The sequence below is a fragment of the Lepidochelys kempii genome, chromosome 17 (assembly GCF_965140265.1).
Source record: "Lepidochelys kempii isolate rLepKem1 chromosome 17, rLepKem1.hap2, whole genome shotgun sequence".
In the NCBI taxonomy this organism is placed as follows: Eukaryota; Metazoa; Chordata; order Testudines; family Cheloniidae; genus Lepidochelys; species Lepidochelys kempii.
Genome location: NC_133272.1, coordinates 8,145,430 through 8,160,800, shown reverse-complemented (window position 1 = coordinate 8,160,800; position 15,371 = coordinate 8,145,430). Strand labels below are relative to the sequence as shown.

Below are 15,371 nucleotides of genomic sequence, written 5' to 3'. Positions count from 1 at the left end.
GTTAAAGAGACTCCAGATGCACAAGATACCATAAAGTGAAAGGTTTCAGAGTAACAGCTGTGTTAGCCTGTATTCGCAAAAAGAAAAGTGAAAGAAAAGAGTTACTGTAGTTTGGAGGAATTAATTTCATTCATGCAGGTTTTTAAAGGTATCACCATCCCACCTACATGACAATTTGATCTGATGTGATTTAATGTTTCAGTAGAACATCATTTGATTCAATATGGTGTCATTTTAATGCAACGATATCATACTGCCGCCATGAAGACATTTTTATACAATAATTTGGCACGCTATAATGACATCTGGTTACAACGGCATCGTGTTAAGAGAGCTCTGTTGTCAAAATAACGTTTTGTTGCAATATGGTGATGTTTTGGAATAGCAGTGTCACTCGTTACTGTTACGCTGTGATATGACTTTTTGACATGTTTTTATTTATTTAATTTATTTATTTTGGATGCAATTTGGTTTAATGCCATACGGTTAAATTCCTTTGCTGCACAAGTTGTAGCGCTTCACTTGCCAGGTCCCACTTTTCACCAACTAGTGGACAAGTGCATTTTTCAAGTTGTGCAGTAACACCTTAACTCAAAAAGTTCATATGGAGATAGTTATGTCCTGATGTCATGATATTTTTAAGGCACCCGGGTTACATTTTGATACAGGAGCACTGCACGCTGATAGCAGCAAAGCGATGTGATGTTCCTTTGGCTTGATCTAATGACTGGGAATCACGATGCACTGCCTTGTATTGCAAGGACACCATTACAGGCCATTTCGATACAATCTCCACAGCAACACAATCCAAGCTGTAGCTGCAGCACAGATCAAAGTATTTTCCTCACTGTATTTTCCACTGAACGCATCGGATGAAGTGAGCTGTAGCCCACGAAAGCTCATGCTCAAATAAATTGGTTAGTCTCTAAGGTGCCACAAGTCCTCCTTTTCTTTTTGCAAAGTAACAATGGCACACGTTGTCCAGCTGTGCCCGCTAACCAAAGTCCGTGGTGCGCCCCGAGAGCTCCACTTGGCCACTCAAGACGCTATGGCTTGGCTCAGCGAATATGCAAACGCTAAATAAATAAAAGGAGAGCATTACATGGTGTGGGGGTATCACACCATCCCATGAGGGTGTAAGGGGACCACGTGTCACCGTGACGCAACATGTTGCTGTGACGGCATTACATTACACTGTGATCGCGTGATGCTGTGACCGCATCGCGTCGCCCTGCAAGGTGTTGCCATGACAACACCACTATCATCCTGGGGGCTGCGAGGGACCCGTAGCTGACATGGGCCCTGGCGGAAAGGGACCTTCTGGCCTTGACCTAGCCGGAAGTGACGATTTTCTCCTCCCGGACCCACGATGGTGGAGCCCTGGGCAGCCCTCAGCCGCAGAGCATGCCGGGTAGCGCCGCGTTCTGGCCCATGCGCAGCGCAGAGCATGCTGGGAAGCGCCTCGCCGCCGCGGTGCATGCCGGGCAAAGATGGATTCCTACGGGCTCTTCCGGAAGCTGGGGGCTGGCGCCAGGTTCGATCTGAAGCGCTTCAGCCAGGACGCCCAGCGCTTCAAGGTACCGCCCGGTCCCGGTCCCGGTCCTCGCTGCGAGCCGGCGCCTGGTTCCGCCCGCCCCGGGGCCGGGTCTCGTGGTTCTGGTCCCTCCTTCTCCCCCCACCCCCCGGCTCTCGCGTGATGGGCCGGTTCTGGCTCCTTGATCGATCTCCCGGTCCCTGGTTCTGGCCCAGGCTCCCGGGCCGGGTCTCTAGCTGGGTGCCCAGTCCTGGCCCCTGGTGTTGCTAGTTGGCCGGTCCTGATGCCTGCCCGGTCCTGTCTCTGACCCTGATGGTTCCCCCGCCCAGATTCTGGTTCTGGCCCCCCGCCCTTGGTGGATGATCTGGCCCCAGGATCCCTTCCTCGGTTCCTGGTTCCGGCCCGCTCTGGTGTTTGTTAGAATAGTCCGAGCAAAGCGCTTTTCGTTGATACTGGAGCAGTTCATTCAATCGGTTGAGTTCTTTCTTTCTTTCTTTCTTTCTTTCTTTTTAAATTTCAGGTGGTAAAAGTGAGAGACACTGAATTTGACCCTCCAGAGAGTCTTGACTTTTTTGGAAGCAAAGATACAAAGCTTCCAAGTATTTCTGAAAATGGCCTGGGAACAAGTGGCTCCAAGAAATCCAAAGCTAAAATACAGCGACGTGAATCGCACATGGATGAGAAAGTAGATGACTCCGAAGAGAGGCTTAATGCAGGGACTGCAAGGAAGAGAAAACAAGACACAGGGAACTTTGAAGGGAAGAAAAGGAAGAGAAAGACCCAAGGTAGTGAGATTCTTCTCTTCTGTACAAGAGAATGTGCTTCAATTGCTTAAGTAACAGAAACAGAACTTGAGTAACAAATCTGAGAAATCTGACTTGTATGAACAAGTGTAGGAATCACCAAGCAAAATAAATTTCTAACACTGATAAATTGTGTTATAACAAATGCCATGAAACGCTTGTGAACGAATACAGTTCTAAAAGACTAGTACTTGATTCTTGTTATTGTCTTAAATGTCTGCTCCGCAAAGGTAATTTTCCTAAGGTTTGTTGTTTTAAAAACAAGAGTTTTCTTAATTCCTTGCTTTCTGAGTTAAATTTCTCACTAAAATTAATTTAAAAAAAGTTTCTCACTGATGTCTTTGTATTTTAGTAATACTGAACTCTGATACCACTATCCAGATAATCGCACTCTCTCTGTTTTTAAAAAAAGAGAAGAGAGAGTGGTGCTAGGATGCTGCAGAAGTCTTCCATCCAAATTACCTAACTGCTGAAGAAGTCTCTCGAAGCCTGATCTCCAACAATTTTGTTCCAGTATAACTGTGTTGGTTTTGGGAATGGATGCAATTATGCTGGAATAAAGGTGCTTTATATGGGTTTAGTTTATTCCCTTCCCTGGCCTTAATTGGTCTGTAATTTATTTTATGCTAAAAATCTGTGGAAGTTACCCGCTATGTTCTTGGCCGAAGAGGCTGGAGAAATTTTTTTTTGGCTGGCTGAGTTCAGGGCTAATGAAATAATCTTTCCAGAATGCAGAACTAAGGCCGTGGTGTCTGATTCTGCAACCATTGGAGTCAATGGGAACATTACCATTGACTTCATTGGTCTTAAGATCAAGCTCCTAATGTCAATTCCTCCTACTACATTATTCTTTGACTTGATTTTTTTTTTTAAAATAATGCACATTCATTGAAATTTTTAGAACCTGTTTCAGTCAGTTCTGATGTGGAAAATGATGGGATATTGTGGATGTCCTCTTTGGAAACAAAGATTAAAGATACAAGAGAAAAGGGGGAAAAGAAACCCACTGCAGAGAAACTGGAACAACTCAGACAGCAAAAGGTGAGGCTTGCTTATTTGAATGTAACTAAAAATAGTTGTGTACTCACTTTTATGAGCATGTCATCTGGAAGCTGCAGTCATTTGCTGTGTCTTTTGCGATAAAGTCAGTATAGTGTGACAAAGGAATTGGAAAATTGATCCAAATGTGTGTACTTACTAGTGTCACAAAAAGGAACTTAATCTAGGGTAAGTTAATAACTAGCTATGATTCTATCCAAACACTTGTTGAAGTGCTTAAGTTAATGCACGTAAATAGTGGACTACAGTAGAACCACAGAGTTATGAACCCCTTGGGAATGGAGGTTGTTCGTAACTGTGAAATGTTCCTAACTGTGAACAAAATGTTTTGCTTGTTCTTTCAAAAGTTTACAGCTGAACATCGACATAATAGAGCTTTGAAACTCTACTATGCAGAAGAAAAATGCTTTCCTTTTATTTTTTTAGTAGTTAACATTTAACACACTACTGCATTTGCCTTTTTTTGGGGGGGAGGGGGATCTGCTGCTGCCTGATTGTGTACTTCCTGTTTCAAATGAGGTGTCTGGTTGACTGGTCGGTTCTACTGTATTCCTTTGTGTAAATTTAAGCACATCAATAAGTCTTTGCAGGATCAGCATCTTTATCTGTAGTATAGCAGATGTTAATGGAGAAACCTAAATGCTGACAATAAAGCTGTAAAGGTTGTGACTGTTCTGTAATTTTCTTCTAGGAAATGTTTTTTTAAAGCATTAAGTTTGAAAACTATTTAGAGCATTTATGGGTTTTTTGGGGGAGGCATCCTTGTGTGGTTGTTAAGAGTACAGGAATGGGAATCAGAAGACTTGGGTCCTACTTTCAGTTCTGACTCGAACAAGTTCCCACAGAGAGAGCTGAAGTCACATTTTCACATCTGTAAAATACTACCTTCGTAAAGGTCTTATGAGGCTTAATCAATTTATCTGAAAATGCATTATTGAAGAATAAAGTGGCTGCTGCTATTTTCTGACACGTTGCATAATTTTTACATTTTGCTTTCTAGATAAACCATTTCAGAAATAAACACAAGATTAGTATCCAAGGAACAGATCTCCCTGAACCAATTGCCACATTTGAGCAGCTTCAAGCAGAATATAAAATCCAGCCTAAAATAATGCAGAATATTCAAGCTGCTGGCTTCCAGGTCCCTACGCCAATTCAGATGCAAGCCATTCCAGTCATGCTTCATGTAAGTCTCCTTGTCTTACACTTTGATAGACAATGAGATGGTATAACTCGGACAGAGTTCCCATTGGGGACATAAAAATGTTATTTTAAAATAGATTAAACATAGTACTGTAGTTCATCCTCAGATCTTGTGATAATATAACTAGTGGAAACATCTTATAATTTAACTTCCTCAAATTCACTATTTTCTATTGCTAGGAAACCAGTTTAAATATAACCTCAACTTGTAGTAGGTGCAATATGGCTGAGGTAACACAGTGTGAGAACCTTAACTTCTGCATTTCCTGATTTTTTTTTGTGTGGGGGGGGTCCTAATATGTAACCCTAACATTTGTGTTAATGCAGCTTTTTGCATTTAATAAAAAACACTAAATGTAAATGTTCAGCTTTTTCTTGTTTTATATTCATAGGGTCGGGAACTTCTGGCTTCTGCTCCCACTGGATCAGGAAAGACTTTGGCTTTTAGCATTCCTATTTTAGCACATCTGAAACAACCTATGAATAAAGGATTTAGAGCTCTGATCATATCGCCTACCCGAGAACTTGCTAGTCAGGTAGGGTTTTTTTTAAGTTGTCATAAAATAATTTTGCACTGCATTTGTAAGTACTCCCATTATTCTGATTCAGAAAAACAGAAGCTTGATGGGCCTGTTTTTCTTTTCTACCTTCAGACTTTATCTGATAAAATTCAAGTGTATATGAAAGAATGTTCAAAGAAATGTCTGTCTTCTGTGACTACTACACTTTGGGGTATTATGAAATCTAAAGACATGGTTAGAACAGGAGACTGGGACTCAAGGCTTCTGGATCTTGTTTTAAAATTCCATTACAACTTTTAACACTTATGATCCAGCAGATGAGCACAGGAAATGTTAGTGCTACCTTATTTTCTGTATTTGAGGTAAAAACATCCTTTTAAGTCTTAATCTTAACTCAGGTAATCAATTTCTTCTTTGTTTGTGGAGTTCCATTTTACATCAATGGGATTTTTGTATATGTAGTGAGAGCAGCCAGTAAGAGACAAACTGTGGCATGCAGACCTGTGGGGAGAATTTTGTGCAAGTGAATAATTCATGTTGGAAGCCTGAGTTTTGTGATGTCAAAAATACTTCAATTTAAAAGTTGTTGGGTTTTTTTTTTTCAACCCTGAAATCTAAGTGGTTTTTGAAGCTGTGTATGTCTTACACTCTGTGTAGGTTTGTTTGTTTGTTCCAAAAGATACCCCACTATGTATTGTATATTTCAGACCCACCGAGAGCTAGTAAAGCTGTCTGAGGGGTCTGGATTCAGAATACATATGATCCATAAAGCAGTTGAAGCAACCAAGAAGTTTGGACCCAAATCATCGCAGAAATTTGGTAATCATTCTAATGACTGCATAGGGATTCTCTGAAGTCTTTGAAACCTAGAACACAAGTTTTAAATGATGTATGATTTAAATGGGTCAGTAAGTGCCATCCAAGTCCTGTAGTCACTTGCTTCTGTGAATACATTATCCTTGGAATCAAGACGTTAAAAGCGGTGGAGGAGAAATAGCTCCAGAAATTAAAAAGGGGAGAGCTACCTCTGCTGTACAAAACAAATGCCACTTGAATACTGGAAAAGCAACTTGGGGTGGTGAGGAGAAAACAAGCACTCTGATAACTGACTGTGCTCTGTCATTCGGCTGTTGGAATACAGGCATGTAGCTAAGTTTGGTTATGGAAAGCAAAGTGGCAACCACTTCAGTGCTTTGTGGTGGCTTATTAATGCAGAATCATTGGGCTCTGCCATCGGAATCTTATCCACTACACGTTGTAAACTATAGCTACTTAACAAGACTTAGCTTTTATATAACTTTGGATGTTAACAAATCCTCACAACACCCTTATATTTCAAGTAAATAAATAAAAATGAATAGCTCCATTTTTACAGATGGGATAATCAGAAACACAGGGAGATTAAGTGACTTGCCCAAGGCCTCTCAGCAAATCAGTGTCAGGTCAGGGATTAGTGCTCTTGGGTCCAAGGTCTGTGCTCAGATCATTAGACCATGCTGCATGTCTATTTCAACATGCTTTTTTCCCTCCTGCTTCTCTTTAACATTGTTTTGCTTTTCCTATAGATATACTAGTGACTACTCCAAACAGACTCATTTATTTGCTGAAACAAGATCCTCCAGGCATAGACTTGACAAGGTATGAAGTGGGGTTTTTTTTTAAGTTTGTTTTTGCTAGTGACTTTCTTCCTGTCAGAATCTCTGAACACGTACTATATCTATGCATGCACAAAATTTAAACCTATTGTGTCCTTTCAGGACACAATATTATATTTTAATTCCAAGGTGCTACTATTGAACAAAAAAATCTTGTTTTTCCTAGAGTTGAATGGTTGGTGGTTGATGAGTCAGACAAACTATTTGAAGATGGGAAGTCGGGGTTCAGAGACCAGTTAGCCTCCATCTTCCTGGCATGCACGTCCCATGTTGTCAAAAGAGCCTTGTTCAGCGCAACCTTTGCATTCGATGTAGAGCAATGGTGCAAACTCAACCTAGACAATGTCATTTTGGTATCTGTTGGAGCAAGGTAAGCGTGCAGGTATTGACTAGGTCTTCTATTCCTCAGCTGTTCACTTACTGTCACAGTTTCAGCCATCTCAACAATCAGATCTGCGGGGCAGTATTATGGGTCCTTTTTATGCAACAGGGGAAGGTACTGTTCTGCTTTGAGTATTTATTTGCTGAGAGCAGGGAGCATTACCTTGAGGAGGAGGAGGGAGAAAGTACTGCAAGATGTGAAGTATTTCTTTTTTCAGTAGTAAACTTCTTATACCTGTAAGACACTAACAATGGCTTATTTCTGTGTGATTTGATTTTTGTTTCAGAAACTCTGCAGCGGAGACAGTAGATCAAGAGCTCTTGTTTGTTGGCTCAGAGACAGGAAAACTACTGGCAATGAGAGACCTTGTTAAAAAGGTAGTTATGACTGACTGAGCATCCTCTTCCTTGCTTATTAACTTACTAACTCTGCTGCAGTGCAAAATGTACTGCATTGAAAAAAGAGTGAGTCTGCCTGCCTATGAAAACGAGAAGGCCTTCTGTATATTTTGGTCTCAGTTTTTTAACCCATACTCAAGTAAAATAGAGACAGAATTTTTACAGTTCATTATAAATTAAATTTTACTTGAAAATATTTTTATTGTTGTTTGTAGTCAGGGAGCTGCTCAGTTCTTTCTTCTAGATTGAAAAATAGATTGTTGCTTTCTATGAGGCAAATTTAGTCCTCATCCCAAAGCCCAGGTATAACTTGTCTAAATCAGAATCTGCTTAATCCAGGCCTCAGGAGAGTTTTGTCAGTCAAAAATCACCATCTGAAATGTAAAGTATGCAGGCTGATTAAATCCATGGCAGCACAGTACTGAAGTTGAACTGAGATGGGAAAAGGACTTGTAAGCAGAAACCTTGAGAGCCTTACACAAGCTTGTTCTCTTGCAGGGATTCACTCCTCCTGTCCTTGTTTTTGTGCAGTCCATTGAAAGGGCTAAAGAGCTCTTCCATGAACTCATTTATGAAGGAATCAATGTGGATGTCATCCATGCAGACAAAACACAGCAACAGGTAGGAGTCCGTAAATATAGTCGTCTTGTACAGAAACTGTTCAGAAAGCAGATTGTACGTGCTGTCGTGTAAGAACTAGAACATCCACCTGTGGTAGTTAAGTGTGACAGTTGGTCTTGTGTCATGACTGTGGGTTCTTTTGTTTGGAAGGAAGGTGGGAATTGGACTTACTGTTTTTAGTATAATGTTGGCAGATATCCATACACAAACCCTCTTCCATTCTCAAGCTGCTAATTAGGAGGCTACTTACACAATTTGTGTTTCACCAGAGAGATAACGTAGTACACAGTTTCAGAGCTGGGAAGATTTGGGTGCTTATCTGCACAGCCTTGCTAGCACGAGGGATTGACTTCAAAGGAGTGAATATGGTCATTAACTATGACTTCCCAACCAGTGCCGTGGAATACATCCACAGGATAGGTGAGTACGTGTTCTTCGACAAAGCAGGATGTGTGGACTCGTTCTCTGTCTGTGTTAGCTTTTGAATGGAGAGTATTGTCTGGTGTTTAGAGTACAAATCTTGGCATCAAGCCTCCTGGATTACCCCAACTCTGACGCTGACTTTGCCACATCATTTAATCTACTTCATACCTCCATCCATCTGTAAAACTGGGTTTCTCGCCTACCTCCCTGAGGTTTTATGATCCTTAATTCTTGTTTGTAAAGTGTTTTTATATCCTTCGTAGTTGCAACTTATTACTCTTAATCATGAACTACATGGCTAAGTGCCAATATATGACTTCGTAGTTTTCAAACTGCACTTGGTGATAGTTAAGGAGGAAGAATTACTTCATTAAGCTGCTGGAAAGTATTAAAGTTAAAACTCTTAACATTATTGCATGATTGGTCTTTGACAGGTCGTACTGGAAGAGCAGGACACACAGGAAAAGCAATTACTTTTTTTACTGAAGATGATAAACCTTTATTACGAAGGTAAATTGGGAAATGTGACAGTGATGCTCCTTAAGTTTCAATCCCACGTTGTGGGATTCTTTCTCAGAACAAACAATTACCACATGGTTGTGCGTTTGGTATTAAATTCCTCACCCCGGCATAACATTTTCACACTTTTGTATCCACCCCGAAGTATGTAAAACTAAAGTGTGAAGTTTCAGTTCTCAGCTTTCCATATTTGGAACTGCAAGGTGACCTGTCATCAAATTACCCTTTAGTGTGGGACCTTGAGGCAGTTTGTGAATGCACTGATAGAGAATTCAGTGTCCTCTCACTTGTTACATTCAAACCCAATAAAGGCAATACAAGGGACTGACATATTCACAACACGGTTTATAAGCAAACAGTGAAATATCAGGGCTCGTTAGTGGAATTGATGAACGTGTGACTATTTAATAGCAGTAAGGCCAATGCAATTGACCTGGTCTGCCACGTAGCTGTGGGTGCTATTTTTTGGTCCTCCTAAGTCTTTTGCCTTGCACTACCAAACAAAACTGCTGATAGTTTTTTCAAAAAGCTTCTGCATTCTGCAGTGGTTTTGAAACTACAGTCCTAGTCTCATTGCTCAGCCTACTGATGCTTGTGAATTAAGTCTTTGGCAAAACTTTCCTTTTTGGCTTCTCATTACTCCGATCCCATTAGTATAGTAACTATGGTAGATAAGTGATTTTAGTTTCAGTTCATTACAAGCCAGTGAACTTGAGTGTTTGTTTTTCTTCCAGATCATTTGATGGTTACTATTTTCTCTTTCTGCTTCAAACTTCCCTGGCTCATTTATTTTCATTGCAGATGAGAAGTAACCCAGCTATAGTTGTTCTGCATTAAATAACTATATATCTACTCAGGAATTCAGAACTTTATTTGATATTTTCCCCCCCTCTCTTCCAGTGTAGCCAACGTTATCCAGCAGGCTGGCTGTCCCGTGCCAGACTATATAAAAACCTTCCACAAACTGCAAAGGTAAGGTTGCTTTGTGATTTGTGTGACATTTGAGATTGAGAGTTGCAAGCAATTTGCTAGATATTACTCTTTTTGTGGAGGTGCTTCCAACTTTTCTTCATACTTATTGTCAGAATTAATATTCTACATTTTATGAAGGGTAGTTAAAATGGGGGTGGGGGATAGGGGTGGGAAGGGGTGAAGTTTGATGTTGGCCTCTTGTTTGTAGCTCCAGGTGCATTAAACAGATGTGAGCAAAACACATTGGTAAACATAATTAAATTACATGTTGTGTGGATAAAAGAAGGACAAGAGAGACTTCCAGAACTTAAGTTCAAACTACTAAAGAAGTTAACAAATCAAATACAGATATTTTCATTTTTAGTCTGAGTGTTTATATTGGACAGTTCTTACCTGAGGACAGAGAGAAACAAAACAAGGAATGTTTTGCTGTAAGGGAATAGGATTCTAGTTTTTCTTCCTTCTGATTAGCTTACACGTTTATAATTGGGCAAATCTATAGCTGCACTTTTAGGAATAAAAATAGCTGTGACCAGAGTTTCTTTTTTAAGAAAGTAGTCTCCTTAAATTCTATAAAAACAATTATCCCCTCTGAAGCCTCAGGCTGCTAAGAATCTACTCCTAGCATCCCTGGTCCTGCAGTGAGCTTTGCATAGGTGGCCCTCATTGCAGGATCAGAGCCCTAATGAGGGTAAAATCCTGGAGGACTGCCAGCCTCTAACACTGCCCAACTGCTAAGAGTGTTTCTGGAAGTTTGTAGAAATTTCCAGAGTGTTTTGTAAAAAACACTACTTGTATCTTTTTCATATAGGCCTGACCACTTTTAACACAAAGCTAGAAATCTGTGTATATATACCATTTTTCACATGTTTCAGCAATGCATAATATTTTTAAAACCTATTTAAAATAAAGATGGGCTTACTTGTCCAGACGGAAGCAGCCACGCTGGGATAAGGACAAAGAAGGGGAAACTCCAAAAGAGAGAGCTGGCTGAATTGTTAAATCCTTGGAATAAACCAACTGTACAAAATTTGCATTAGTTGTTGGTAGTTATTTTTTGGAGGATCTGAAGGTATTGTATGTACCTAGTATGTTTATTTCAGATGTTGAGCTGGCCTTTAACAGAGCCTTAATCTTATTTTCCTAAATGCCATATTCAGCAAACAAAAGAAGAAGCTGATTAAGAAACCATTGGAAAGGGAGCACATTCGTACCACTCCTCAGTACTTATTAGAAAAAGCCAAGAAAAAAAAGTAAGTGGTTTCTTTCAAAAGGGCCTGAGGGATAATCTGTTTTTATTTACCTACAGGGAGAGAGTGAACTTCAGATTTTAAAAAAAGAGAAAATTGTATGTAAATTTACTGTGTACATGGATAGCTCAATTGACCCTCTAGAGACATTATCCACAAGATAGGTCCAGCAATGGCACCAGCGGTGCAAGTTTCCCCATGTTGCCCGTCAGTGTGCTTCATACCTGAACTGGATGGATCACCACTGGTCCAATCTCAGTAGCCAATTCAGTCCTTGACCTCTCTGCTGAGACTGCTAGTAAGGGTGCCAGTTTATGGTGTTGACTCTTAGTGCAAACATCTGTTCATTGGGAACCAGATTGAGGCCAATAATTCCTTTTACATGCCACCAAACAACTATCGGATGGTAGCAATTCAGCTCATTATGAAGCTGGGTTGAATTTGAACCTGTGACATTGAAGTACAGCTCTCCAGACAAACTGTCAATCATCCGAGCCAATCCATTCCCCTTCCTGGAAGTTTTTAAAAAATATGAAATTTTAACAGAAATAACAAATCTGTAGTCACAGTTCACGGTGGCTTAACCTCTGCAGTCAAGAAGACCTAGAATCTCTCTCTCTCTCTCTGGGTAAGTGGAACAGATTTCCTGGGGCTTGGGCTTGACTGGCAGAGACATGCATCTCAGGGTGACATAAGATGAAGAGAAAGTATTACTTATTTGAAGAGGCAAAAGAAGCGTACCATTCCTGAATGGTACGCTGGATTACTACAAATGCTGAATGTTTAAATGATGGTGGTATAAACTCACCCCCTATTTTTAGGACCATGTGAAAACTGGTTTACTCGTCTAATTTGAGTCCATGTTTGTGCACATGGGGATCTGGCAGAGTTGACTATCTTTGGCCATAAAGGCCTTGTACTGCATTAGAGATAAAAACTTCTGAAGATTGTTGCTGTTAGATGCTTGTTTTATGTTAAGTGCACTGAATGTTAAAGTCCGCGATGTAGGTAGGCAAAAAGACATCCGTAATGGGAGGCTAATGAGTGGTTCAGATACGTGGTTCATCTTTCAAGCATATATATGCTTGGATGCCTTAATCTCTAATTTGTTATTTCTCTCAGGAAAATTATACAGAAAAATATTAAGGAAAAGAAACCCAAGGAGGCAAAAAAATGACTCTCAATTACAGACTGGTCCAGAAAGTTGACTACATTGTATAAATGATCCTGCCACCTGACAAACTGAGTTTGAAACTACCGCCTATCCGAATCATAGACATGGAAAATGTAGGATGGCAGCAGAGGATTGGGGAAAGAGACTGTGATCACTCACTGCCAATATTTCTTCCTTTTTTTATATATATATTTAGTGTTAACACAAGAAAATTCTTAATGGAACACTGGTGGAGGAAGTCCATCAGAGTACTTCTTATAGAAGTGCAAGAGCATGCTCCTGTAATGAAATACCCCAGGCATCTGAGCAATCACTCACAAATAGCATCTACTTGGGTTACAAGTGTTATGTGGTTCATTATCGTTTCTTGAGAACACTGTTTATTCTAGACTGAGGTATAAAACCACCCTTAGAATATTTTCTGAAGTTATGGCTAAGGGGGTCAGATATGTAAGATCAGAGCACATAAGCTTTATTATTGTGCTGGGTAAGGATAGCTGTTGAAGATTTCCTTAAGCACATTGCTTCTGTTAATTTCATGTACAGGATAGACTTTAAAGACCCAGTCTTACAACTATATTGATTCCATATAAATCAATTTGAAATAAGAAAGGGACAGGGAAGCATATTAAACAATTGTAGAAACACCACTGAAGCTTTATTGTAGGGGTAATCTTAAACCTCAAAATCGAATAAACAAGATCTTCAGAAGGAGAGTTCTAAGACAAAGATTCCTCAGTCTGTTCATGTATCTTTGCAGAATAAGTATGCAGACATTGTTCCGCTGATTTGTTGCATAAGAAAAGGAACACACCCCACACTTTATTCTGCTCTCTCTTCACTTGTTAAATCCACTTTGTTCATACACTGTTTCCTTACCACATAGTTCTAATAGTACAGTAGTTGGCTGCTTCTTCACAAGGCTAATCCTTTCACGTGTGACTGTCCTTGTTGTATTGCAGCAGAGCTATCCAACACTCTTACTAGGAGTTCCACCTCCTCAAGGCTTTGTCACCGTTAATCCATTTTGTAAATGGATCCCAGCCATGCATAAATTATCTACTGTAGGCTACTGCTGAGCTGATCTGTTCTGTTCTGTTGAAGTCTGTAGCCATTTTCTAAGATACAAGTTGTGTAAAGTAAGATAAAATAAAAACTGATCAACAGTCACTTCAGATTCCTGCTTATTTCCAAGTTAGGCTCAGATTGCATTACTTTTCACACATCTATTGTATGATGTCTGTAAAACAATACATTTAATGGGAATTATGTAGGAATTGGTGTCTTGTTCTGAAATCTAATCTGTCTGAATGCAGATGTGCATCTATCATCTAAAAGATTTCCCCAGTTCAATAATTTCAAGTCCCTACTAAAAGTCATAGAGGACCTTACAGTTCTCAAAAATACCAACAGATGCCAGTTGGAGAAAAAAATATAATGGGAAGTGTTTGGTAATCTTAAATAGAAGGGTTACCACTACTTCCCCATAATAACATTACTAAATTGTAACTGTCAGTGTCCCCAGTTGCTGTGGTGCATGCTATAGGATAGCAGTAACAGGAGGAAACCTATTAGCTCATGGACCTGGGTAAAATTCCTAGTTAATGTCATGGGATCATTAATGTCCACACATTCCAGCCAGCATTTTATTTTTTTTAAGGATTTATTTGCAAAAGAGAGTGAACTGCAGTTTAGCTATTGTAGCAGGAAAGAGGCCCGAGTTAGATATGAATATGTAGTTTCTGAAAGTTTAGGAAGTACACCCAGCACTAGACCACTGAGCAACTTAAGCAGCTGTGTATCCCATAGTTTGTACAATTATGTTAAACATCGCTAGTTTATGCCATAATTTTTTTATGGTCTTTATACCTGGCAGATGGCAAATAGGAACAGTCTGGAATTTTCATGCTTCCTAATATGTGTGGGCAGGCTTCTTGCTGATCTCATGGAGAGAGATGAGCTACTGCTGCACAGTTGCATGAGTAGCCAGCAGCTCACACTTCACCTAATCACAGAGTGCTGAAGTTAAAATAGTTCTGTACTTTTAGCCAAACACAACTGAAGTGTAAAGATACAGTAGTACTCCTGCTGCACTCTGAAAATGGGATGAGTAGCAAATTGGCTTGAACATATACCAAATCAACTAGCTTATCAAGCATTTGTACGGTGTACTGTACAACGACTACTGCTTTCCCTGGTACTGGGAGAGGACAGTGGCAATACTGGGAGATGCAGGGTTCCACCATCAGGACCGGTGCACCATCAGGACCGGTTCCACCATCAGGACCGGTGTATTGTAGCCCATACACGGCTGCTCCTCTGCAAAGTAGCAGCATGCATCCTCAGCTAGAAGATGCTGCCATCAGCACAAACGGACAGGAAATTGATGGAAATGGGGGCTGTGTTCCTACGTTCCTGATCCTGTCACTTCCTGCAGTGGAAAAAAGACTCCTGCTTTTTTCTTTCTTCAGGCTGTTCCCCAGAGCATCAAGCATCCAGGGGACAGCGTCTAGCCTGATGCAGCTAATGGGATATAAAAATGACAATTATACTGGCTATTACTGTAGATCTACTTTTTCCGGATCAGAACTAAGAGAGAGAGATGTAGTCTCATGCATAAAAGGAATGGGTTTTTTTAATCACTGTTGGGAAGAGGACATGGAGGATTCTGAATTTGTTTCAGTTCTAGCTCTGGCTTGTACTTATAGCTTTAGGATTGTGACATCTACAATGTTGTGCTTTAGAGAGAAGCTGCAGGTCTTCAGGGAGAAGGTAGTGCTGAAAGGGCAGACTCCATTCGAGTTCAGGAGCAACGAACCTCAGACTACTTGCAACTTCATTTCTCTGATACAGCACA

The 15,371-nt window shown here is 40.3% G+C and overlaps 1 protein-coding gene across 2 annotated transcripts; it reads left to right on the top strand.

Moving 5' to 3' along the window:
* The first annotated feature begins 1,429 nt into the window (after positions 1-1,429).
* On the top strand, positions 1,430-13,684 carry DDX52 (DExD-box helicase 52). 2 transcript variants are annotated; one of them, XM_073315730.1, is made up of 15 exons: positions 1,431-1,577; positions 2,055-2,319; positions 3,239-3,378; positions 4,397-4,582; positions 4,992-5,135; positions 5,828-5,939; positions 6,686-6,758; positions 6,942-7,145; positions 7,444-7,534; positions 8,054-8,176; positions 8,446-8,596; positions 9,034-9,109; positions 10,019-10,090; positions 11,251-11,343; positions 12,463-13,684. In XM_073315730.1, the coding sequence occupies exons 1-15, from the start codon at positions 1,491-1,493 to the stop codon at positions 12,515-12,517; spliced, it is 1,872 nt and encodes a 623-aa protein (XP_073171831.1). In that variant the 5' UTR covers positions 1,431-1,490; the 3' UTR covers positions 12,518-13,684. The 2 variants fall into 2 exon arrangements, with proteins under 2 accessions (XP_073171832.1, XP_073171831.1); XM_073315731.1 differs by lacking the exons at positions 11,251-11,343; positions 12,463-13,684 and adding an exon at positions 11,003-11,235 and having other exon boundaries at positions 1,430-1,577.
* Positions 13,685-15,371: the final 1,687 nt, after the last annotated feature.

Coding starts and splice junctions, on each gene's coding strand:
- DDX52 (XM_073315730.1), top strand. CDS start 1,491: ATGGATTCCTACGGGCTCTTCCGGAAGCTGGGGGCTGGCGCCAGGTTC. Junction 7,535..8,053: donor TGAGAGACCTTGTTAAAAAG/GTAGTTATGACT, acceptor GTTCTCTTGCAG/GGATTCACTCCTCCTGTCCT. Junction 10,091..11,250: donor ACCTTCCACAAACTGCAAAG/GTAAGGTTGCTT, acceptor TGCCATATTCAG/CAAACAAAAGAAGAAGCTGA.